General features: G+C 43.7%; 1 protein-coding gene and 1 long non-coding RNA gene across 4 annotated transcripts; one reads left to right on the top strand and one right to left on the bottom strand.

Moving 5' to 3' along the window:
- Positions 1-13,896: 13,896 nt before the first annotated feature.
- On the top strand, positions 13,897-15,460 carry LOC136531472 (uncharacterized). Of its 3 annotated transcripts, XR_010778030.1 has the most exons (5): positions 13,897-14,137; positions 14,283-14,328; positions 14,404-14,531; positions 15,060-15,196; positions 15,270-15,460. It is a non-coding gene; the product is annotated as an uncharacterized lncRNA (long non-coding RNA). The 3 variants fall into 3 exon arrangements; XR_010778031.1 differs by having other exon boundaries at positions 14,404-15,148; XR_010778029.1 differs by having other exon boundaries at positions 14,404-15,196.
- Positions 15,461-20,759: 5,299 nt separating this feature from the next.
- Positions 20,760-21,584, bottom strand: LOC136531471 (auxin-responsive protein SAUR29-like). The gene has a single exon (XM_066524131.1). It carries the CDS (start codon positions 21,547-21,549, stop codon positions 21,046-21,048), a length of 504 nt encoding a protein of 167 aa, XP_066380228.1. The 5' UTR covers positions 21,550-21,584; the 3' UTR covers positions 20,760-21,045.
- Between the last annotated feature and the right edge of the window lie 3,339 nt (positions 21,585-24,923).

The following is a 24,923-nucleotide window of genomic DNA, read 5'->3' as shown; positions in this document are numbered from 1 at the left end:
ATTTAAAAGGATTCCAGATAGATTCTGTAGTTTGACAAGTTGCATGATAGGGATGATATGTACTGTAAAAATGGTTAATAACAAAGTTGTAGAGAATTTGATATGCTTTCCAGAAAGTCTAGGATCACTGTATTTGGATTAGTAGAACTCCAATTATGAGTGAAACAAATAGCTGCTGTTTTGTGATGTAGTAGATGCATTGTGGAAGTAGTAATTAAATAACCGAGAAGAGATATGCACCTACTCAATAAACATGATGCACTTGTTAACATACATGCATTCGTAATACTTATACCATATTCATGCATCTAGGATCAGAGGAAGAAATAACATTGCTGGAATTCGAAGAAGCAGAGGAAGGGGACCAGCAGGAGAATCCTCAAGCCGCAGCTCCCGAAGGCATGGAGCAGAATCCTGAAGAGCTTCCGGAGTGTCCTGACCACTGCCCTACTTCTTTTCTGAAAGGCAAGCCCCGAAGCATTCTAAGTCTCCTAGTATTTTACAAATGTTTACTTAAGTACTTATGATTGATGCATTAGGTTATAAGAGTTGAATGGAACCACTTGGTGCATGTACATTCCTTGTCCAGATATTACACCTTTAACCGGTATAGGTCCAGGATCGAATATATGCTTAGCCATGCTTAGATCGGTAGAAGTCAGGTGATGTCCTATCACCTATGAGATATAGGTGGATACTAGAGCACGGTTGGCTATATTTGCTATCGTGGAACAGAACCATGGGGTAAAAGAAAATTGAGACCGGATAGGAAGTCGATAGAGAAGCAACAAGACATGGAGGTCTTGGGGGTGGATCTATCCCCATCTATGTCAGTTAAGGATCGTACCGTTGTTGGCGCTTCTGACAAGATTGAACGCATGCCTCTCACTTAGCTGGCCGGATAACTTGTTCTGACCGTGAAGCCGAGTAATTCAACTCAGGCCAGGACCCGTTCTATTGTGCGCTCCTTCCGGGGAACAATCAGACTGAGCCCAAGGGTAGGCTAGGCCTGAACGTCTTGGCATCTGGTGTTCTAGATTGTGTGGCACGGTACGGACCCACGAAATGTGTACCTGAGTTGTACCAAAGGTGACCTAAGGCTATCGTGGCTGGTAGACCTAGGTTTGTGTTAGGAATAAATTCCCAGCTGGTTGAAATCGATTCGAATCGCCGTCTCTCTCGGATAGTGAGAAACTTGGCTAGTCCCAACATCGTAGTAACTATGTTATGAAACATGATGGTTCGGATGAATATGGAATTACAATACCTGCTATGGTTACTATTGTATGCTTCTCAATTGATATACCACATGTTTGGTACATGATAGTTGCTAATCTAGAAATGGATAGTTATAATTAACTTGATAAAGAAATTGTAACTATACAATAAGTCAATTGCTTTTATGCAAAATGTTGTCGAGTTACGTCCACTTATACATCCTTGCATAACCCTTGGAGTCATTTTATTTCTGATTCATGATGGGTAAGTCTAGCTGAGTACCTTCTCATACTCAGGGTTTATTTTCCCATTGTTGCAGATGGCACTGTGTATCATGGTTATTGCAAGAGTTGCTTCTATCCCGCCGTGGATGAGGTGTAAGCCTTGGGCAGGCTTCTTTATTAATCCCTATCTTTGCTTTTGTGGACCATGATCCTATTTGGCACTGTATCAAACTATGTTGGAAACTTTATTTTCAAACTTAATTGCTTCCGCTTTATCTATCAAACTCGGTTTGTAATAACTTTTATTCGTACTCTAATGATGAAATGTATCTGTAAACTTTATGTAATATGTGGCATGTATGTTGAATCATGTGCGATCTTGGTTGTTGTAAATCGTTTATCGAGACCCGTCGTGGTACTCGACGGACTACCGGGTTTATATGGGTTCAAGTATGATAGTGCGACTGCTTATGGGCTGTGATTGTACTTGTACTCTTATAAATTGGTCGGTTCTGCGACACTTAAGAGAATTATTAGCCACACCACACATTGGTCCCACAAGAATCAAGCATTGTATGTATTGAAACAAGGAAAACTAAGGAAATGTTACATTTGTTTCAAAGCCATGTTTCACATATTTCATGATCTTGTTGCATAGTACTAACTAACTATGTTTCACTAAAGTGAGTTGCACATGTTGCACTTGGGTGTTGCACACTATTCATTTCATAAAGACACACACATGAAATATAACGATACGTTGCAATGTTTCAAAAACATGTTTTAGGCAATACAAGCTCATGAATGGATGCATGATGCTCATGTTCATGAAATGCAAGTGCAAATGTGGAAGCCAAACACCTTGGGTGTTACAATCCTCCCCCTTATAAAAATCTCGTCCCGAGATTTGAAAAGCGTACCATTGTTGATAGAATTCCTTATAACCATCCCTCAAATAATCTTCTCTTTCCCACGTTGCATCGCGTTCACTACCCTGATTACTCCATATGACTTTGTAAAACTTGACCACCCAACTTTGAGTCACTCGCTCACAAGTGTCAATCACTCAGACCGGCTTTACTTCAAAGGTCAAATCCGATTTTAACTCAATATCCCCCAATGGAACTCTCTCTTCAGGGACGCGAAGACATTTCTTCAATTGGGATACATGAAAGACATTGAAGATAGCACTCATCTCAGGAGGTAATTGAATCTTGTACGCCACCTTACTACTTTATCCTATGATTTCAAACGGACCAACATATCTCAGTGCAAGCTTTCGCTTCACACCAAAGCGTTGGAAACTCTTTATGGGTGAGACTTTCAGATAAACAAAGTCTCCAACTTCGAACTCAATAGGTTTTCTATGTCGATCAGCATAACTTTTCTGCCTAGCTTGAGCTACGGCCATGTGGGTTTGGATAGTACGGACTTGTTCTTTGGCTTCTTGAACAAAATCAATTCCATAATACCTTCTTTCACCGGCTTCTACCCAATTCAACGGGGTTCTACACTTTCGGCCATACAAAGCTTCAAACGGTGCCATCTTGATGCTCTCTTGATAACTATTATTGTACGAGAATTAAGCTAGGGGCAACCATTTTTCCCATGAACCCTTAGCCGAGATGACACATGCTCTCAACATATCTTCTAAGATTTGATTCACTCATTCAGTTTGTCCATGGGTTTGAGGATGATAGGTAGAACTTCTTACTAACTTAGTTCCTAATAATCCGTGTAAGTGCTCCCAAAAGCGAGCAGTGAACTGTGGTCCTCTATCTGAGACAATAGTACGAGGGATCCCATGAAGTCGGACTATCTGATTAAAATACAACTCCGCATAGTCGGTTGGATGGAAATCTATGTGGACAGGAATAAACTATGCAGACTTGGTCAGTCGGTCTATAATCACCCAAATGGGGTTAAAATTCCTCTGAGTAGTAGGGAGTCCGATAATAAAATCCATACTTATCTCCTCCCACTTCCAACCTGGAATAGAGAGTGGCTGAAGTAATCTAGCTTTCATGTGCACAGCCTTGACCCAACAACAGGTGTCACACCTAGCCACATAAGCGGCTATCTCTTTCTTCATTTTGGTCCACCAAAAGCAAGGCTTCAAATCATGATACATTTTGCTACTACCAGGATGAATAGATAATTTAGAGGAATGGGCTTCGGATATGATTTGATTTCTAAGTTCTCTATCCTTTGGAACCACCAACCTATCCTTGAACCATAACACGCCATCCTCATCTACTCGAAAATGTTTGGTTTCTTGCTCTTTCATCTTGTGCTTGATGTGGAACACACCTGCATCTGTCTTCTGTAGCTCGATAATTCAACTCTATAGAGTACAACTGATAGTGATGTTGTATAGGACTGTAGGATGAAGGAGTTTTGACAAATGGACATCACTCTCAATCAACGAGTGGTAGTGAGATTTCCTGCTTAAGGCATCTGCTACGATGTTTGCCTTGCCAGGGTGATAGTGCACTTGGAGGTTATAATCCTTGATTAACTCGAGCCATCTTCTCTGATGCATATTCAACTCTGGTTGAGTGAAGATGTACTTGAGACTTTTATGATCAATGTAGATGTTGCACACATTGCCGAGCAAATAATGTCTCTAAGCCTTCAAAGCATGAACAACAGCAGCGAGTTCTAAGTCATGCGTTGGATAATTCACTTCATGCTTCTGAAGTTGGCGAGAGGTATAAGCAATGACTCTACCCTCTTTCATAAGAACACCTCCTAACCCAATACCTGATGCATCGCAGAACACATCAAAAGGTTTCTCGATATCCGGTTGTGCCAAAACCAGAGCCAAAGTTAGAAGAGTTCGCAGGGTGTGGAAAGCCGCATCACACTCGGGAGTCCAGACAAACTTCATGTCTTTTTATAGCAACTGAGTCATAGGCTTGGCTATTTTAGAGAAATCCAGAATGAAGCGACGATAATAGCCAGCCAACCCCAAAAAACTCCGAACCTCATGCACCGAGATTGGAGCCTTCCAATTGAACACTTCTTGCACCTTGGTGGGATCAACCATAATTCCACCATCGGACAACTCATGTCCAAGAAAAGGTACCTCACGAAGCCAGAATTCACATTTGCTGAACTTTGCATACAGCTGGTGTTCCCGCAATCTAGTGAGAACCACCCACAAATGTTTAACATGATCTTCTTTATTCTCAGAATAGACCAAGATATCATCTATAAATACTACCACAAATTTGTCCAACTCGAGCATAAACACCGAATTCATCAGATACATAAAATGTGCGGGGGCATTGGTCAATCCAAAAAACATAACAAGGTACTCATACAGACCATATCTTGTAGAGAATGCAATCTTTGGGACATCCTCAGGCTAAATCTTGATTTGATGATAACCAGATCTCAAATCAATATTGGAAAAGACTTTCGCTTTAGACAACTGATCAAATAAGATATCTATACATGGCAGAGGGTACTTATTCTTGATTGTAACTGCATTCAAGGGTCTATAATCTACACACATGCGTAGGGATTGATCCTTCTTCTTTACAAAGATAGCTAGGCACCCCCACGAAGATGAACTAGGAAGGATAAGGCCTTTCTTTAGAAGTTTATTCAACTGGGTCTTAAGTTCGGCTAGTTCATTGCGAGGCATTCTATATGGCCTTCTAGAGATGGGCGCTGTACCACGAAGCAACTCTATCTTGAACTCCACTTCTCGATCTAGGGGCAATCTAGGCAAATCATCAGGAAAAACATCCAGAAAGTCACACATGATAGGGATATTTGCTAGAGACTTTGCTTGCACCGCATTGGTCATGCAAGAAAGATTGATGTCCCTGGGTAGCTGTACTAGGAAACCCTCCTGATTACCAGGATCTCTAAGCATGACTACCCTAGTTGATGTATCAATAAGCACTTCATGACTTCTCATCCAGTTCATTCCCAATATCACATCGATACCTAACCCCAATAAAACTACCAGATCAACCTGATAACTTTGCCCCTCTATCTCAAATTGTACGTCCCCAACTACTAGCTTGGTTGGGATAATACCACTGGCAGCCCTAATGCAATAACCCTCACCCTCAATAGTGTATGTTTTCTGCATAAACTTGGATGCAAATACTGGACTAATAAAGGAATGCGAAGCACCTAAATCAAATAGTATAACTGTAGGGTGTTGATCAATCAGAAACTTACCAGCAGTTACCACCTCTCCTAAAGGAATCTCAATAATATTAGTGTAGTTCACCTACCCCTGACGGCCACCTTGGTAGTTATTCTTCTTAGGGTAAGGGCACTCCCTTGCCCAGTGGCCTGTCTTGTTGTAGTTCTAGCATGGCATGTTGCTTGGAGGGGCCTTAGAACTGCCCTAACTAGTAGTGCCCTTGGGAAGAGCAATAGTAAAGGCCTTGTGAAATCAAGTTCTGCCTGGATTCTTCTTCTACGGTGGGCGAAATTTAGCAGCTGATGCTGGAGGGTGGACTGGAGCCCTCGGTGCAACGGGAGCCTTGGCTTCTTATGACTTTTCGAAGCAGCATACACAGCATTGTTGTTCTCTTGTGATAAAGCATCACTCACAAACTCATTAAAATGAGCACACTTTCAATTTCCCATGGTCTTCATCAATTTGGGGCTAAGTCCTCGCTTGAAACTAGCAATCTTTTTGGCATCGGTGTCCACAAACTCGGTAGCATACCTTGCAAGGTTGTTGAAAGCCTGTAGGTATTCATTCAAGCTTTTGTTCCCCTGGGTCAACTTCATGAACTCTATATGTTTGATCGCCATGAGACCAAGAGGAATGTAATTTCCCCTGAAAGTAGACTTGAACTGATCCCAAGTGATTTGGGCATTAGCGGGCATAGTGGACCAATGATGACTCCACCAAATGCCAGCTGGTCCATGCAGTTGGTGAGATGCATACTCAGTCTTTAGCACCTTAGTCAAGCGGAGCAGACGGAACTTCTACTCGAGAGTATTCAACCACTCATCAGCTTGTAGGGTCTCCTCAGCCTCCTTGAAGATTGGGGGTTTTGTGTCAAGGAAATCCTTGAACTCCCTATATTAATTTGGTTCCAGTCCTTGGCGTGGACCACAGCCATCATGATTCATAATCGTATGGAGAGCCTCAGCCATAGTGCGATGTCCTTCTGCAAGAATTACCATCAATTCTGTTGGTGTGGGTGGTGGTGGCAGTGGAAGATCATCATCATCACCCGCACCGATGGAACGAGTACGAGTCATCTACTATAATAGAACCGACCAAATCATAAGAACGTAAGTACAAAAACAATCACCGAAGCGATCAAATTCCTATACTTAAGCTCCCATAATCCCGGTAGTCTAGAAATCACGAAGGATCTCAACCAACTCTCGACATACAAACCAAGATCATAGTGATTCAACACAACACACCATCTGTTACAACATTTCACAAGTAGCATTCGGATTACATCCATCAGAGTTGAAATAGAATATTACAAACCAAGTTTGAGTGTGCGGAAGCAACATAGTTTAGTACAAAACATCATGGTTTTCAAATACATTACCAAGTCTGAGTCATGTCCCATAAAAGCATTATCGGGTACGAGAACTAGTAGAGACCGTGCCCAACGGTCTAGTCTTCATCCCCAGCTGGGAGAAGGCAGTACTTGCAGCAACCAAAGTAGAACTGGTCATCTGCAATAGGTGGGAGATAAACCCTGAGTACAAGAAGGTACTCAGCTAGACTTACCCGACAAAAACAGAAATAAAGACACCAAGGATCATGCAAGACTTTTCAGGTGGGCTAGCTTGACACAGTTGCATAAAAGAGCTTAAGATTATGGTAACCAATTTAAACTTAGCATCAAGCTTATCATTATTTACCTGTCCACTAGATTAGCACCTGTACTAGAGCACTCACTTATTAGGAGCAAACAGTATTAACCATAGCAGGTATAATAAGGCTGTCATCATCATATCATCATTGCCGAACCATTATGTTATTAAGTGTATCTACATTGGAGATAAGCCCAGTCAAGTTCTCACTAACCGGGAGAGACGGCGACTCGAATCGAATTACAACTCAGCTGATGGGGTATTCCTAACTCTCACCCTGGCATACTTAGCAAGAGTAGCCATGGGTTACCTTTGGTACAACTCAGGAACCAAATTCGCGGGTTCGATCAGCGCCAGCGCTCTCAGGGATTACCCTTCTGCCAGGACTGATCAGGACTTTTAAATCACCTGCCCTTGGACTCACGCCTATGGCTCCCTTCCGAGGCGTACTTTATACTTATCGACTCCCGGCCTGAGTTGAGCTACTCGGCTTCGCGGTCGGTCTCCTAGACCCGGCCAACTAAGAGAGAGGCATGCGTTCAACATGAATAGGAAAGGCTCCAAGAATCAGTCCTTAAGCGACTGCAGACGGAGTCACTGCAAACCGGCAAGCCTCCGTCCGGTCTTCATTTCAAATTAAGACTGGTTCTTTTCCACGATAGCAAATATAGCCAACCGTGCCACATGTATATTCCTATATCTCACAGGTGACAGGAAATCACCCGACTTCTACCGCGTTTAAGCAGGGCTAAGCACTACTCGAGCCTGAGCTACATAGGATTTAGGGTAACAATATCTGGACAAGGAATTGGGTAACCAATGCAGCAAGTGTTTGCATCCAACACCTAAACTTAATGCAACAATATATATATATAACAATAATACTGTACTGTATTTTGGAAATTAGGAGGCTTAATATGCTCCGGGGCTTGCCTTTCACAAAGTTGCAAGGACGGTGATCCGGGCACTCAACGGCGACCTCGTCTGGCACTTCTCCTGAAGGCTGCTCCTCCTGAATCTCCTGGTGTCGGCTGCTGCTGCTCGCTCAGTTCCTCGAATTCCAGTAGGGTTACTCCTTCCGGTACACCTATTGCATGCCGATGCAAAAGATAAATATCATGGATGCATAAGGAATGACATGATGCTCATGATGAATGGACCACAGTAAGTGTTTACGAAAGTATCACTGGACACTCGTTTACCGAGTAATTAGCTCTATTCAAATCACTTTAAGCATGTATCTACTTAACTTAAAGACAAGATCTACTTACCTAACTTGCATAACCTAAGGTAAAGATGCTCATCTTCAGTTAAAGGCCTAACACCTAGGAACATTACCACAACTTAGAAATAATAAAGGTATACATAATTTAACATTTAAGTTTCATATGCATACAAGTAGTCCCTTAATTAAATCACAACTGAAGTTCTACAATTCCAAATGACTTGCATAAGGACATTCTGGAAAGCTTATGAAATTCTCTACAAAACATTTGTAAACATCAAAGTATGATTCTTATGTTAACTAAATCAATTTCCAGCAAACCGAGAATCTGTCCAGAATGACGGGGTTACTAACTTAATTATTTAATGTTTGTGCAAAAGCATACTTTGATCAAACCAAGTTTACCAACTTGTTTTGCATACCTAATAAACATCAGAAAGTATAGTGTCAACTTCTAAATAAATTATTTAATACCCTTTTCTAATTTATCTAGTTAATTAGGTGATTAAAGCAACATATAGTAAAACTGTTCAGAAAAATCTATAAAAATTACAGTAGCTATCTCATGCTTCACATAGGCTACCATAAAAATTTCAAAGCTATTGAGTAAGTATAACAGTCTACACAAAAATGATAAGGCATATTGGCTTAAAATGGCATAATTAAGAAATCCTAATGAAAAGTGTCAAGCAACAGATTTCACATTTTTCCTAGCATCATTCTAGTATAAGAATAGTACCCACCAAATTTTACCTTTACTGGATCTATAGAAAAATTATGAAAATTCACACAAGATCCACTCATTAATAAAAGGAAATTCTATAACTTAAAAACTACACATGCACTAGCTCTGAAATTTTAACCAGAGACTCTACTAAACCAAAATAGAGGACCCACAAAATTTCATAATTTTTGGACCACAGAAACTCAAGATAAAATTCAAACAAGTTTGCATGCTTCTAAAAACACATTTCAAACTCCTATTTAATTCATCCAATTTTTCTAAAACATGTGCTCATATAATATTTTTATTAAATACTAGACATGACCAGGAACTTAACAAAATTAGAACCATAGCATTTGGATCTATATACTAGGAGCTACATATTTTTCAAGATGTACATAAATCTGTGAAATAAATAAACAAAACAAAATAGGAAAACAACACTCAGCCCTACTCGGGCCAGCCCAAGAAACGGCGGCCCGCGAGCACACAGGCGTGGCCCATGACGCGGCACCAGCGGCCCAAACACACGGCGTGGCCCAGGCTGGCTCCCGCCTCAGCCTCGGCGGCTGACAGCCGGGTCCCGCATGACAGCGAGACAGGCAGGGGAGCGGAGGACGGCGACGGCGCAACACGCCGCCGGTGGCTCCTCCGGTGAAGGCAATGGTGCCAATGCATTCGCCTCAGCCTAACGAACCTAGGGAAACCATCAATTGTAGCTAAGGAAGTGGCTAAAGGGGGTGGCGATGGCCACGGCAGCGCTCGGCCACGGCACGGCCGGCTCCGGCGAGGCCAAGGCGTCTCGGCCCTTATGGCCGACTTTATGAGCTTCAGTAGGGTTCACAGAATCCAGCGCAAGGGGGAGAAAGGGATGGAAGGGGCTCGAGCAGCATGGCCACGCGCGCGCTCAGCCGGCGGTGGTCATGGCGACCCGGTGGGGCCACGCTCACGGTGAGAGCTACCTGAGGTGAAAATGGAGTGGCGGTGGGGTCACGGATGTGGAGGGGCTCATGGTGGTGCTGTGTCAGGGATGAATCGGGCAATGGTGCTCGGTTTTGGGTGGGAAATGGCTCGGCGGTGCTTTGGCGTTCCGGTCGCCGTGCGCGCGGAGGAAGGAGGGGGAAATGCGAAATGGAACAGCGACTCAGCGGGCAGACGCGGGGTGGCTTCAAGGCGCGGCTGCGACGCCAGGACATCCACGGCGCGTGGCCTGCACGACAGAAGGCCGGCGACGAGTGGCGGACACGTGGCGTCAAGACTCTGCGTCGGTCGGCCACGGCGACTGAACGTTTTCTGAAAACAAACGCGATTCAGTGTTTATCGACGATGACTGACAGCACATATTCGATGATCATCAACTCCTAATCCGTGGTGATTCAGACCATGCCGTAGTTAACAAAGTTGCTCATCTACACGTTAACTACAACTCTTTCCACTGGAGCTCAAGCTGGTTTGGCTCGGTTAGGGAGATACATGGCTCCAAACATGTGTACACGAAACTGTACTACACTTTAGGACTTAGAAAAATTTGCTGAATATGAAATTAGCATGTACTTCTGACTTGTGGGCCATGTTTGACCATGTTCTAGACCTTTTCATGAGTTGACCATAAAACAACTTTTGTTCCTTGCTAAATTAGCTACAACTGTTGTAAAGAGTGTACAGCCATGCAAAGCTTCCAAGTTGGACTTTTTAAATAGTCAAACTATGACACTCCTAGGGTCAATTCAAGTCAAACATGCAATTAAGGGCATTTTGGTCATTTTGACCTACATGAACAATGTCCAAACAATTACTCTAAGTGTAGTTAAGGTGCATTAGACCATGATCAACCACTTTACACAACTGTTATACCATTTCAATTGATCACATGTGATGAAACAATCAAAACAAGCAATTTACCCAATGTTGCAATGAAATGTTTCAATGATAATGGCATGATGACATGGATAATGCACATGTTTATGAAATGACATGCAATTAGTAGAAGCCAAACACCTAGGGTGTTACAAATGAGAATAAATGAAAATTTGGATAGTGATGCAAGTAGCAATATGGTGGATCAAAAGTTGTATCGGTCTATGATTGAAAGCCTACTCTATGTGATCGCATCAAAGCCGGATATCATGTTTAGTGTGTGCATGTGTGTAAGATTTCAAGCCTCACCAAGAGAAAGTCATTTGAAGACTACAAAGAGAATATTGAGGTACTTGAAGCATATACAAAACGTTGGTTTGTGGTACCCTAAAGGAGCCAAGTTTGAGCTAGTTGGTTACTCCGACTTGGATTATGCGAGATGCAAAGTTGAAAGGAAGAGCACCTCGAGCACATGTTAATTGTTAGGAAGATCACTTGTTTCATGGCCATGAAAGAAGCACCTCTAGTTTGGTTTTGGTGAATTAATGAAACCCTAAGTGCTAACCTAGTTTATCTAAGTGATTATGAGATATGTGGCACTATTCTAAGTGGTGGAGCAATGGCGAAGATCATGATGATGGTGTGACCACGGTGATGATCAAGTGCTTGGACTTGGAAAAGAAGAACGAGAAAAACAAAAAGCTCAAGAAAAAGGTGAAATCCATAGGGCCATTTTATTTTGGTGATCAAGACACTTAGTGAGTGTAATTACATTTAGGATTGATAGCCATACTATTAAGAGAGGTAAAACTCATATCGAAATGCGGTTATTAAAGTGTCACTAGATGCTCTAACTCATTGCATATGCATTTATGATCTAGTGGAGTGCTAACATCCTTGAAAATATTTGTGAAAATATATTAACACACGTGCACAAGATGATACACTTGGTGGTTGACATATTTAAACAAGGGTGGTGAAGTTGGAGAAGTGTTGGAATGTTTTGCACTGACCAGACGCTGATCACGTAGTGATCGGACTCGGTGGCGGTGCGTCCGATCAGTGGCACAGAGGGGCATGACTTAGTCTTCATGACCGGACTCTGCACAGTAAATGTGACCGGACATGCCGGGCCTGCGTCTGATCACAGGTGACGCACGTTGACGTGACCAATTTGCGAAGAAGAGAAGAATAGACGTAGGGGCCTATCCGGTCAGGGCGGACCTAACGCGTTTGATTGGTGTTTGAGCGCCCTGGAACCTCTCTGGAGTCGACCTGACGCGCGGAGGCAGTTCTGATCGGCGTGTTCGACCGTTCTTTAGTGGCACGTAGGCGTGTGTTGACCTGACGTGGAGGTGGCGCGTCCAGTCGTCCTTCTTGGCGTCCGATCGTCCCTTAAGCTAACTCGCGAGCAAAGTAGCCGTTGGTGATCAGCGGCTGAGGTTGAACGCAGGGGGACGCGTGGCGAGCATCGCGTGACCGGATGCTAGGTGCGCGTGTCCGGTCACATCGACCGATGCATCCGGTCGCCCCATGTTGAGTGTAGTGAGGAGCCCAACGACTCTATTCGTGGGGGCTCTGTATTTGAGCCCCATGGCCGGCTTAAGCTCACTTTATTGGCCATTTGCATTGATATAGCAACCTTGTGAGCTTAGCCAAAGCTCTCCCACTCATCTCCATTATTGATTCATCATCTTTCTGAGATTGGGAGAGAATCCAAGTGCATTACTTGAGTGATTGCATTTAGAGGCATTTGGTATTCGTGTTTCGCTGTATGATTCGCTTGTTACTCTTAGTGGTTGTCGCCACGTAGATGGTTTGGAGCAGCGAGGATCGTCGAGCGGATGTTGGTAATTATCTCTGGCTCTGATCGTGGTTATTGTGAGGGATTATTGACTTTTTCCCGATGTTGAGCCAAAAGGTACTCTAGTGGATTGCTCGTGGCTTGTGTGATCATTATCTTGTGTTAGTTGTGCGGCACCCTATTAAGGGTTTGACGTGTGATGCCAATTAGCGCGTGAACCTCCAAGTGAGTGAATCGCCACAACGAGAACTAGCTTGCCGCCAAGCAAGTGAACCTCGGTAAAAAAATATTGTGTCATCATTGTCCGAGGATTTCTTGTTTGAGTGTGATTGATTAGCTTCATCATATTGTGATTGGCTCTGTACTCGACACTGCGATATAATCATCACATCCCCTCGCTTGAATTTATATTTTTAATGTTGCTTCGCTCTTTAGTGTAATTAGTTTTGAGAACAAGTTTTTGTCGGGTCTAGTGATTAGTGTGGTTTGCAGTTAGCCTTTGAGAGCACACTAACTTAGTGTAGTGATATAGTCTTTATGTGCTTAGAGATTATAGTCACTAGAATTGTGGTAGGTGATTTGTATTTTTATTCGTTTTGTTTTATATTTATCTAACCACTTTGTTTAGTGTTAGGCTCCGTTTGGCAGGACTTCTCCACTAGCTTCAGGAGCTGTTTGGAGCCGTTTTCTACCAAACGGGGTAAAGTAAAATAGCTTCACCTGTGAAGCCCCTAAAAACATGCTCTCACAATGATTTGGGGTGGGATGGAGCCAAAAAAAAAAGTGGCTTCTCCCGACTCCTCCTCCATGCCCTTAAAAACATGCTCTCACATAAAAGTCATTTTACCAAACGGTTTACCAAAACTGTTTCAGCTCTATCGGTGAAACTGTTCGTAGAGCTGAAGCAAAAAAAATAGCTTCACTAATGAAGTAAAGCCCTATCAAATAGGACCTTATTTTAGAAATTTTTTAGAGGACCTCCTCTTGCCGATAGGACGTTTCAGTCTCCGTGTCCCGTTCGCCCCCGACTGTCCTCGCACCACTCCGTCGTCCGTGCAGTGCCGATGTACCTCCGCTGCCACCTGTGTTGCTGCTGCTGATGTGCTTTGTTGCCAGCGTTGGCGTCTGTGTTCGTGCCGTCTATGGCTGCTCGCCGCCGCCGCCACCTCCTCCGTGGAAGCCGATTTCGTTGATTCGTCATCACTTGCGACTACGCCGACCCCGCGCACATGTCTTCCCCACGTTCTCTTGCCTCCCTAAGCAAGGTAAGGTCCGGTAATGTCCCACTCTTCGGTTTTGTGTACACTGGTTGTTCTCTGCCCTTCAAGTGCTCGCTGAAATGCCCAAAACGAGTCTGCTTGCTAACTTTGCATCTTTTCGTTGTCTTCTTCTGCTTCTATGACAATCCAGGTCACAGGCCTTCTATTCCGTGGAAAAAGTCTTCAATAGTAGAGAGGTGTGCTCTATCTTCCTACGGGAATTTTTGTAGGCTGTTTTGTTTTAAGGTTAAAAAATATGTTCTTGCGTGCAGGTGTTTTTCCCTGCCGTGAGCACAATGGTGTGCCTTGGTTTACAACGCATAAATGATTTATTTATGTATACAGCAATGCGAGTCCCAGGTCTTCACCTACATAACTGAAATTTTACTTGATGTCACTGGTATGTTTGCTACTCTACCTTAACTGTGGTTTGCATAGATTTGATCATGTCTGCCTCGCCTGCACTCCCTGGGACATAATCACCTAATGGTCTCCGATTCAAGTTCCTTCAGCGCTGCTAATTGTAAATTTATTAATTAGCTGTAGGAAAAAAACATATTTGTGATTCTAGGTTGCTTTCCGATTACTCTACTGTTCCATAGTTAAAGATGTACGGCCAACTTATCAGTACCATAGTTATGCGTGATACTAGATTACCATTTCACTATCTGTACTGGTCAGTCTTGCTTCTCACTAAACGAGTTTGGATCCTAGATCATTACTAACCCCATCTGCAATTCAACCACACTGCTTACGCATCTTTGAGTTCATAATGTCTCCGGCAAATGTGCCGGGTTGACATCGGTAGCGCGGAGAGCTCAGGATTTTAATGTCTCATTGCGGATACATGTTTACAGACTGCCTTCTCACTATACTACCTTTGCAAGTTACAGTAGTCACAGTTTGGTTCCTCTCATTACATCTTCAGTCAGGTTGGTTGCTAGGATCTACATTTCACTTCACTCTGTTTTGCTTCTCCCTCCAAGAATAGAAGAGCTAAACAGATGAAAATAGAAGGTACGATGCAGGAGCACGAACTGCATCAATTTGTCGGTGATATTCATGGTTTGTGTTGTCTTTGCATTCAGAGCTAATCTGGTGGTAACGACGTACTTATGCTATCGTATTGTTCTTCCAGGGTTTATTTCTTGGCAGATGGAGCAGTGAGGCTTAAGTGCAACAGTCACTGATGCCAACCATCAGTTCATTTGCCTAAACTACCAATGTCCTTCCGTAATTCTTTTGTGCTTATCACATGACACGAGCCCCTGATGGAGTTCGTGCTTTATACATCATGCCTAAATGGTCTTTCTGATTGAAACATATTTTCCAAAGTACTTATAGTAAAGGAATATTTTGCTTGGTTTTCCATACCAAAGTGTACAAATCTGTCACTTGCTACTTTCACCCCTTTTCCACAAAATTAAAATGTCATGGTGCGATCAATTTTTTTTATACACTATTTGAGTTCAGCCCTTTGTTCTCTATGTACTCATAATAACAGGTACGTGCCCTGAAAAATGCTTTTAGAATGTCGCAATCAACAAATATGCGTAATAAATACAAGGATCCAAGGATTTATATTCTCTACACCAATTGTTGCCTTTGATCCACCCGCGGCAATGTGCGGGGTACTGCCTAGTAACATTAATACTCCACGCATGCATGCATATATCATGTCATGGCGCGATTATATTGGTGAAGAGTTGCTCTTGCTCTGCGCGTCAAATTTTCCTATGTCATCATAGATGGATGCTGGCAGCAGCTGGAGCCGCATGTTTGTCAGAGCGTTGAAAAAGCCGGCCATCATACCATATCAACAACTGATGATGGCGTCCACCCATCTGAAAAGTGAGCTCGATCGCAAGTCGTGTTTAACGTAATTGGAGCAGCATCTATCTTTGACAAATTAAAAGGAAGCTAGCAGCAGTGGTCATGCCACGACCATATCACACACCGGCGCGCGCGCGGTCGCATGCGTGCGTGCGTGAGATTTGAAATCATCCTCTCCATGCAGTACGTACTGAGCTGACTGTGATGAAATCATCCTCTCCATGCGGATGTACATGACTTGTAACAAGAACAACCAAACACGATCACCTGTACGCGACCGTCCTGGCTAATTTGGGCCTGCGCTGCCGGCCCTGCCATCCCAGCTCGGCTGCCCGGGGCGTGTACCGCTTCGGGTGGCTGCTGCTCGCCAGCCGACCGTCAGTTAGTGCCTCAATGGCTCAATCTCGGACTCCCGATGGCCGCCGATGAATATGAAGGGATGGGTATATATAACTCCGAATATAATCGCACAGGAACACGAGCAGACGTGATTATATGTGAATATGAGAATTCGGCTTCGATTGACTAGCTATAATTACCGGGGATATAGTGACTGAAACAGCAGGTGGTCTGTGGCCCTGAAGCTCTATATGCGAGCATCTTGTCCCTACAAATAAATATGACATTTCTTTATGACTTTAATTTAGAAGGGCGGGCCGGGTGTAAGCGATAGAGTCTTACCGTCTGTAATCGGAAGGTCCCGGGTTCGAGTCGCGGTCTCCTCGCATTGCACAGGCGAGGGTAAGGTTTGCCACTGACACCCTTCCCTAGACCCCGCACAGAGCGGAAGCTCTCTGCACTGGGTACGCCCTTTATGACTTTAACTTGGTCAACAGTTTGATGGTTTTTTATTTATTATTTTTCCTCCTCAAGTGGGCCAACAGTTTCTCTATGTCGTATGTTTCCCAATAATTTTATCAAACCCCTAACAACATACTAATTACATATTGTTTATACCAAAATTTGGAAAGAACGTGAAAACTCGAAGCTTCTAAAATTGTGTCAATCAAGGAATCGATTACATAAGGATCGATATCAGCTGATTCAGATACGGCACTGGAATTGGCTCTCTTCGAATGACGTCAACAGATAACGACGATGAGCTATGGTTGGTGTCGGAAAATACATGTCGGACTCTACAAAAAGGGAAAGATTATGGTCCAAGTTATCTTAAGTTAGAAACGTTTTCTTTTATACAAAAAATTGTAATGAGTCATACTTGAGTAGGATTCATGCTTACTTTTTTTCGGCTTTACGTCAACCCTTAGGAGTAGGAGTAGTGTAGATCTCGGCGAGTTCTTCAACAAGCAGGGCTGCATCGGTCCGACCGACCTTCGGCTTGTCTGTAAGTACCGTCATGGTTTATACTTCTGTTTGTACGGCTGCATCGGTAAGTTCGACCTTCACTGCTCGAATTAGATTAAGGTCAAGTTATCGGCTCTACCTAAGGGTGGCGTCCTTCGGGTAGATTCATTAAGTTACCAGTTTTGCTGATGTTCTTATTGTTATTAGTTTTTAGCAACATCAATTTGTCCGATCGAGATCGATCTAGCTCGGCCTCATATCCTTTTAGTCCGTCGTTTGCTTTGTTACAATACGATATTTCTTACTTTGAGCGACGGGTCACGTTTTATCGGCTGTTCTACCTCGATCTTGATCGTGCATAGTACGCGGTTAAGGCACGTATGATCTTGAAGAGGTTTGCTGGCTAGTTAAATCTAGTCTATAGTTTGCTATTATGGCTGCAACGATATGGTCGGTCCCCACTGATGGCAATTTAGATTGGAGGATGCTAGTTGGTAGATTTGTTCTTATCAGACGTGACCTTAACTATTTGCTATGCCTATATTGGTGAAATAGCCGATCACCTATGCTTTAACGCCTACGGTATGTCTCCATGATTCTATGACCTTAACTATTTTCTATGCCTACATTGGCGAAATAGCCGATCACCTATGTTTTAACGCCTACAGTATGTCTCTATGATTCTGTTAAATGTGAATAGATCTGTTTACTTTAAAGGTTTGATTTGTTGTCTTTATCACGGCTACCATCGATCCGGTCGAACCCCACTGTTAGAGATAGCAGGTTAAGTCTGATGAGTTTATAGATTTGTCCATGTTAAATAGTCGATTGTTCACATGTTGTAGTCCCTTTTCCACCTGAATCGGTTATTTCAGCCGATCCGTTTGAGCTTTCACACATATAGCATGTCTTTCGGAAAGCCTATCAATGTATAGATGGTTTTATGGATTCTTTGGTTTTAGTTTGTTATTATCATCATAGCTGTTATCGATCCGATCGAACCTCACTATTGATAGTAACATATTAGATTCAGAGTGTTTGTAGGTCTATTTGTACTAGACAGTCGATTTGTTCGCATGCTATATGCTTTCTCGTTAGATTCATCGGCTCAATACTTTACACTGGTAATATCTACCTAGCTGATGATCTTACTTACATGTGCGCGTACTATATTTGTCAACATAAAATCAATCGCTACCCACAAGTATTACAGTTCGTAACAGCCGATTTCTGCGCGTATCGGCTATTTAGTCGATTTTCCCGTCTAGCTGCTCCCGAAGCGGCACACTTGGAACCATCTAGGCAAAAACCGGCATGTTCCACCTTAAATTACTTCTCTCCTTATTAATTGCAGGTCAAATTGACCGGCACACCTCGGGAGAAATTCGCATGATTGGCTAGCCCTGCGTTGAAGCCAAATGGATCTTCAGCCTTGCTCCATCAAGCAGATCCTTTTTTGGCTTGCTGTGTGTCCGACCCATCGACACGTTTTTACGCCGACCCCTGCACCAGTGGCTATGGTAGGTAGTTACCTAATAAATATACTAAAAACCATTGGCCACTCGTAAAAAGACGGTTGTGAACATTCTTTATAATTTACTGCTCCGTCCACTATTTCAGTCGTTCAGCTGGAGCCGTGACAAATCAGTCGTCTTAATTAGCATTGATAAAACTACAATACCTTTTCAAAGATGAGAAAAGACTGCAGAAATTCTCCTACCATATCTTTCAAACAACCTTTTCTCTCTATTTTAATTTCCTCTATTATAATTTGCCTGCCCCCACCCACACATTCATATTCCAAGGGGTGAGGCCACTTGCTTGCCTAGATAACTCGGGTCATGAAGACACTCACACAACAGTGTGGACAACAAATGACAAAGGCAAAACTCGTCTTTGCTGCTACGGTCATTCAAAGTTTACTTAGACTAGGAGCGCTCAAACAGGGTGGAGGCCATAGGCATCAGCCAAGCTAATAACACAAGGGTCTCATCTAAGACTTGTCATGAACAATTAGGAGCGCTCAAGAGACAATTCTATTGTGATAGATTCTTGTATAGGGCAAGAATCGGTGGATCCTAGAGGGTTAAGTAGGGTTGTGAGAGCAATAATCACTTGTATTCATTTTGGAGTTGTGCTTATAGAAATCACGACCAACTTTACCAAATTCTAATCTCTTGTCGTAGTTGCTTCAACATCATCATATTTAGGGTTTTCTACGAGATTTGTCTATGCCGTTGTTAATACGATGTAAACTTGTGTCATACTCGCAATATATTTTCAAAGAGCCGATGGTTGCTGCACATATAACTAGGGTACCAAATTCTAACACTTGCTCTCATCTCCGATCGTGTTATCCTGGTTGCTAGGTCCCTTCCAGGTAGTGCCCATCGGTGCGTCCTCTACCTTGTCTTTCATTTGGCACAACATTGCCTAGGCAAAGCTGACCTCTCCCTCAAGGGGCATATTCAACACCTAGGACGGGAGGGGGGGAGGGGGGGGGGGGGGGGGGGGGGGGGGGGGGGGGGGCTTGATGGAGCCCTTCTATGAATTTAGAAACTTGAAAGGAGGAGGTAGAGATAGAAAACTATGAGAACAATATTACAAACTCTAATTACCTTTTGTCCACCATACCCCTCCTCCCCCGAAACATGTTGACTACATCTTTTGGTGTATACTTTCTCTGTAAAAGCTATTATTACTGGATAACACAACTTTATTTAATTAAACAATAACATGTTTTAGATCGGCTCGATTAACATGTTAGCCGTTAAAACTTTCCATCTATGAACGTATTTTTTTAACCGAGTATGTAACATGGTCGATGTACAGCTTTAACATAACTCAGTATTATAAAAAATAACCAATTTTATAAGACAGAATATCAAAACAAACTAAAATATATAAAATAACTTCATCCATACATACATTAGAAAAAAAAACTAAAATAGGAGGCTATTCACGTTGAGCCAAAAGGAAGGGGCCGTGCGGCGTGTGCACGGAAAAGGAAGGAACCATGCGCTGGATTCTGTCTCTTGAAGTAAGGAATTGATGATGTATTTTTTCTTTTCTAGGTTAATTAATTAATTAATTAATTCAAAAATACTAAAAAAATCAAAGATTCAGATTTATTTAAGGTACTACCTCAAAATAAGTAAAGGAAATACCGTAGCATTGTCCTAAATGTTAGCTGTTATTTAGCTAATTTGATCCAACAACTAGTGAAATAATTAATAGTTGTCTACTCAGCTAATAGTTAGCTAGACATGTTTGGATCAAGGAGACAATTATTATCAGCTAACTATTATCTCCTTCGATCTAAATAGGATCTAGGTCGATTCTCTTCGTGGTACTACAGAGTTAAAAGTTTTTCGAGATAGTAGAATAAACCAAGCTACTGACCTAAAATAACCTGTATTAATTAATTACTTGAAACTAAAACAACGAGCAAATTTTTGTATACACGATCGACAGAGTAGATCGACCCAACTGGACTTGCACATGCACATACATATTTTGAGGTCGCCAGTTAGCCTAGCTAAACGCTAACTTTTTTTGAGCAGATCTAAAAGCTAACTACTGAAAATGAGTATTAAGTTCAAAAAAGGAGGAAAGAAAGAAAGAAAGGGAGTCGATAACACTATATGACCAGAAAGCCAAGGAGTCTCTGCTATGAATAACACATATTCATACATAGCGGTAGAGAACTACTACTAGAGTTCATACGATAGCACCATTAGCTCGCTAATCATCTTAGTTCATGCATGCTCGATCGATTAATCTTTTCTTTTCTTTCTGCATGCTCTCACCTGATCCTCCTGCCTGCCAACCATCGGCAACGACGACCGCGGGCTCAGCATCCTGTACCCGGCCGCGCGGCCCTTGCTGCCGTTGTGCAGGCCGCATATCGGCGAGGAGGCGGCGGCGACCTCTTCGTCGGCGTCGGCGCGCTCCATCTGCCACAGCACGTCGAGGAAGGAGTCGACGTCGCAGCCAGGCAGCGCGAGCGGGCCCTGCGCCGCGTACCCGTACTCGCGCTCCGCGTCGTCCAGGAGGCGCCGGAACAGCGGGTGGTTGGCGCACTCGGCGCGCACCACGAACCGCTCCCGCTCGGGGCCCACGTACACCGAGAAGCACCCCGGCGGCGACGACGGCGACCGGCCGGATGAGCCGCCGGCGGCGGCGCTCAGCCCGGACTTGCACCGCTGCAGGGTTCTTAAAATCAGGCCGCTCTTTTTCCCGACCTTGCCTATCGACGTCGTCGTCGCCACCGTCGCCATGGGCTCTAGCTACCTTTTTCTTCGATATGGAACAGTGCAAGAAAAGCTGCTGCTGCTTCGAACAGAGCTGGAGCTTAGCCGAGACGAGGACGGGATCAGGTTATAAGGAGACGGTTGAGGAGGGAACGAAGAAGCCAGCGGGTAGCCACGCCAACCGGGGTGAAATTTTTTTATTTTTAACACATTTTTTTAACTAATTTTAAAACTAACACTGTTTATTTTTTTAAATCTAACACTTTTAGCTGCGCATATTCGCACAGCGCGGCGATTTAACGCTGCCACGCCCTGCATGGGGCGCGGCGAGGCTACGTACGTGGCAGCGAACAGGGCCCCTGACCGGTGACGTGGCCAGCTCTGCCGCGACACCGATCAGGGCGCGACGGTGACGCGACACGCATCATGGCGCGGCAGTGGCGCGCCATCGTCCAGGGCGTGGCAGAGCCTAATATAGGCCCGCAGCCAGGTCCCGTCCCTCCCTCTCTGTTTCAGTCGCCAGGGCACAACAGCCGCCTCCGTGCCGCCCTACCTCCGCCGACACGCCTCCTAGCCCGCACCACCGCGTCATTGCCTCCCGGCTCCCCCACGGTCGGCCGCCGAACTTCTCTCCCTTGGCGTTCCCCTCCCTACCTTCCCCGAAGCTCCTCCTCAGCCTTGTCAAGGTAATGAAGCTCCTCCTCGACCTCCACGGTGGATCGAATGATTTGAATGAGTAGTTAGGGCATGGAGGAAAATATGAGTTCGTTAGAACGTTGGATTGAAGGATTAGGATTAGGATTGCCAATGTTAAAGTTAATTGGTTAGTTAGAATTATGATTACCATGTATTTTGCTTGTTTGAGTTTGCATCTCAACTTTTATATATGAATAAATATATGGACACATTAATGATGTACCAAATTTTATTTTTTACTGACCAAACTATAGTTTTTATATAGTTTTCATGTTTGCATCTAAAATAGAGTTTGCACCAAAGTGTAGGTTATATTTTATTTGTTGTAATACAAATGGTTCTCATTGACATTAATTTGTGATGTTTTGATTTTTGTTTGTTAAATTACAACCATTTTGTTAGATGCAAGAAATGTATCCGGAGGAGTTTTGACGAAAACGGGGTCGTCCTCAAGAATTATACCCCGACGCATCTAGCAAAGATGCCCCCGTCCCTCCTGACCTCCCTGTCCCTAATTGTGACTATGGTTTCCCGACCGACGTGTTTCAATCGAGACATCCAGACACAGCGGCGTGTTACTTCTACACATACAGTCGTTTTAATGTAAGTAATTGTTTCCACTATCTTTTTTTCTTCATTTGTGTAAGTAGGCTACTAATATTTTGTTGGAATCTTGTTGTATAGGACCATTAGAGGTGCCTTTTCTTTCAGTGAATCGATGGTACAGACAAGTTTGACTCTAGGTACTTTCTTTTCGACGATTGGTGTAGAGGGAGACATCCACGTGAGCACTTCAAGCAGTGGGTTCCACCCCCCTAACCCCCTACCAATGACGGCTAAGGAGAAGCACCTAGCCGCAGTTAGATGACTCGAGGAACCTCCTCCGTGCGAATACGGAGATCGAGCTGTGATAAACCCGGAGAATACGTTGGAGTTTGTGTGTCCGAACAAACACGAAGTAAGTGGAAAGTATATCTGTTTAAATGTTTAGCCCTATATGTGTGCGTGTACTAATGTATTATCTTGTATCGTTATGAATTTGTGAAGTGTCGTTTCAACGAGTGGCTCTACGGTCCTAAGAATCAATGGCCGGAGCCACCAAATGCAAAGGAAAAGAATAAAGAAAGGTTAATTTACAAAGCACCTCTAGTCAAGTGCGAATGTGGTGTTTAATCCAACTACGGTCTAGTCCCTTCGGAGCTTGGAATAGACCATTATTGCGGCCATATGGTTGACTATGATGAGGTTGGTTCATTTTGTGGTAAACATGAAATCGTATTTTATTTCTTTTGCTAAGACATATATGATATAATTTTTGTTTGAACAGAGCACTAGAAAATGCAGGTGGAAATGTTACGATGGTCAAGCTAAGTTCTTAGATGAACTGAAGGGGAGGCAAGTAATTGTACGGAAGAGGGGATATGGACCTGACTACGTCAACCTATTCGTCACAAAAACAAGATGTGTGAGTTTGCTAGACAGCGCGATATTCGTAACCCGATCGATGTTGGGCTTGACAAATGGGGATTGGAGAGACGGAGGACGTTAGAGGAAGGGAGGTCAAGAAAGAAGGCAAGGGAGGAGACAAGAGTACAGATGCAGGTCTTAAACGAGTATGTTGTTGCATTATGTGCCAGTGAGTGTTTGGAAGCCTTTTTTCGTTGCCTGATTTTAAATGTAATATAATCACGTTGCTAACTGATTGTATTTTATACATGAAGAGATTGGATGCAGCGAGGACCATGCCGTAGAGGTGGCTCGTGCAAGGTATGAGGAAAAGAAGTTAGATGAGCACAGAACACGAGCTGATCGGACCGTTCAATCACCGATTATGTTGTCTGATGAGGAGGGCGAGGATGAGGATGACACTGCCAGGTTGAGCGATCTCATCGCTCTTGCTTAGGCGAGCTTGCAGGCCGAGGAGGTAGATGACGACACTGGCAGACTAGTGAGCTCATCACTCTAGCGGAGGCGGGCTTGCAGGCGGAGGAGGCTGAGGACGACACTAACAGATTGAGCGTGCTCATCGTTCTAGCCGAGGCGGGCTTGCGGATGGAGGAGGCTGATGACGACACTGGTAGACTAAGCAAGCTCATCGCTCTAGCAGAGGCGGGCTTGCAGGCAGAGGAAGATGACGACGCGTTCTTCACTCAGGCCGTAGAGGCCGCAGATGAAGCGGAGGCCGCTTACTACAGGCGACAGACAGGTCAGAGCAATGCAGTTGAGCCTAGCCACAGCAATAAGGTTGTGGTAGAGGACTGGTACTCGGATGATGAGTTGCTTACTCAGTATGTTTCAGACTGATGATTGGTACATGTGTGATAGTTCAATGTTTTAGATTTGGTATTTGTATCGTAGTAGAACTTTCTCGGTGCTGCATTGTGTTTCATTTGAATTATTTATGTATTGTACCCATGTAACAAACACTGTTTAATTTTTGTAACGGACATTGTGTTATCTCATAAAAGTTTCGCCACAAAAAATGGTATTTTAATGCTGCTGCTGATGCGCTTAGAAGGGAGTCTGGCCAGTGCCTAGCATGGGATTATCGCGCCACCGTCCATGGCGCAGCAAGGCTGACGCGCCAGCAGCCATGGCACGGTGCTCAAAGCGGCAGCAAAAGGAAGGTTTAGGCACTTCTCTTATGTCGTCGTGTCGGTTTAACAAATAGGTCAACAGGAAGGTCGACATAAGTTCATCGCTCG

The sequence above is a fragment of the Miscanthus floridulus genome, unplaced genomic scaffold (assembly GCF_019320115.1).
Source record: "Miscanthus floridulus cultivar M001 unplaced genomic scaffold, ASM1932011v1 fs_360_1_2, whole genome shotgun sequence".
NCBI classification, from domain to species: domain Eukaryota; kingdom Viridiplantae; phylum Streptophyta; class Magnoliopsida; order Poales; family Poaceae; genus Miscanthus; species Miscanthus floridulus.
The sequence above is the reverse complement of the archived record's forward strand: the minus strand, read 5'-3'. Positions and strand labels throughout refer to the sequence as shown.

Excerpts from the sequence above, each read along its gene's own strand:
- LOC136531471 (XM_066524131.1), bottom strand. The coding sequence starts at position 21,549 with ATGGCGACGGTGGCGACGACGACGTCGATAGGCAAGGTCGGGAAAAAG.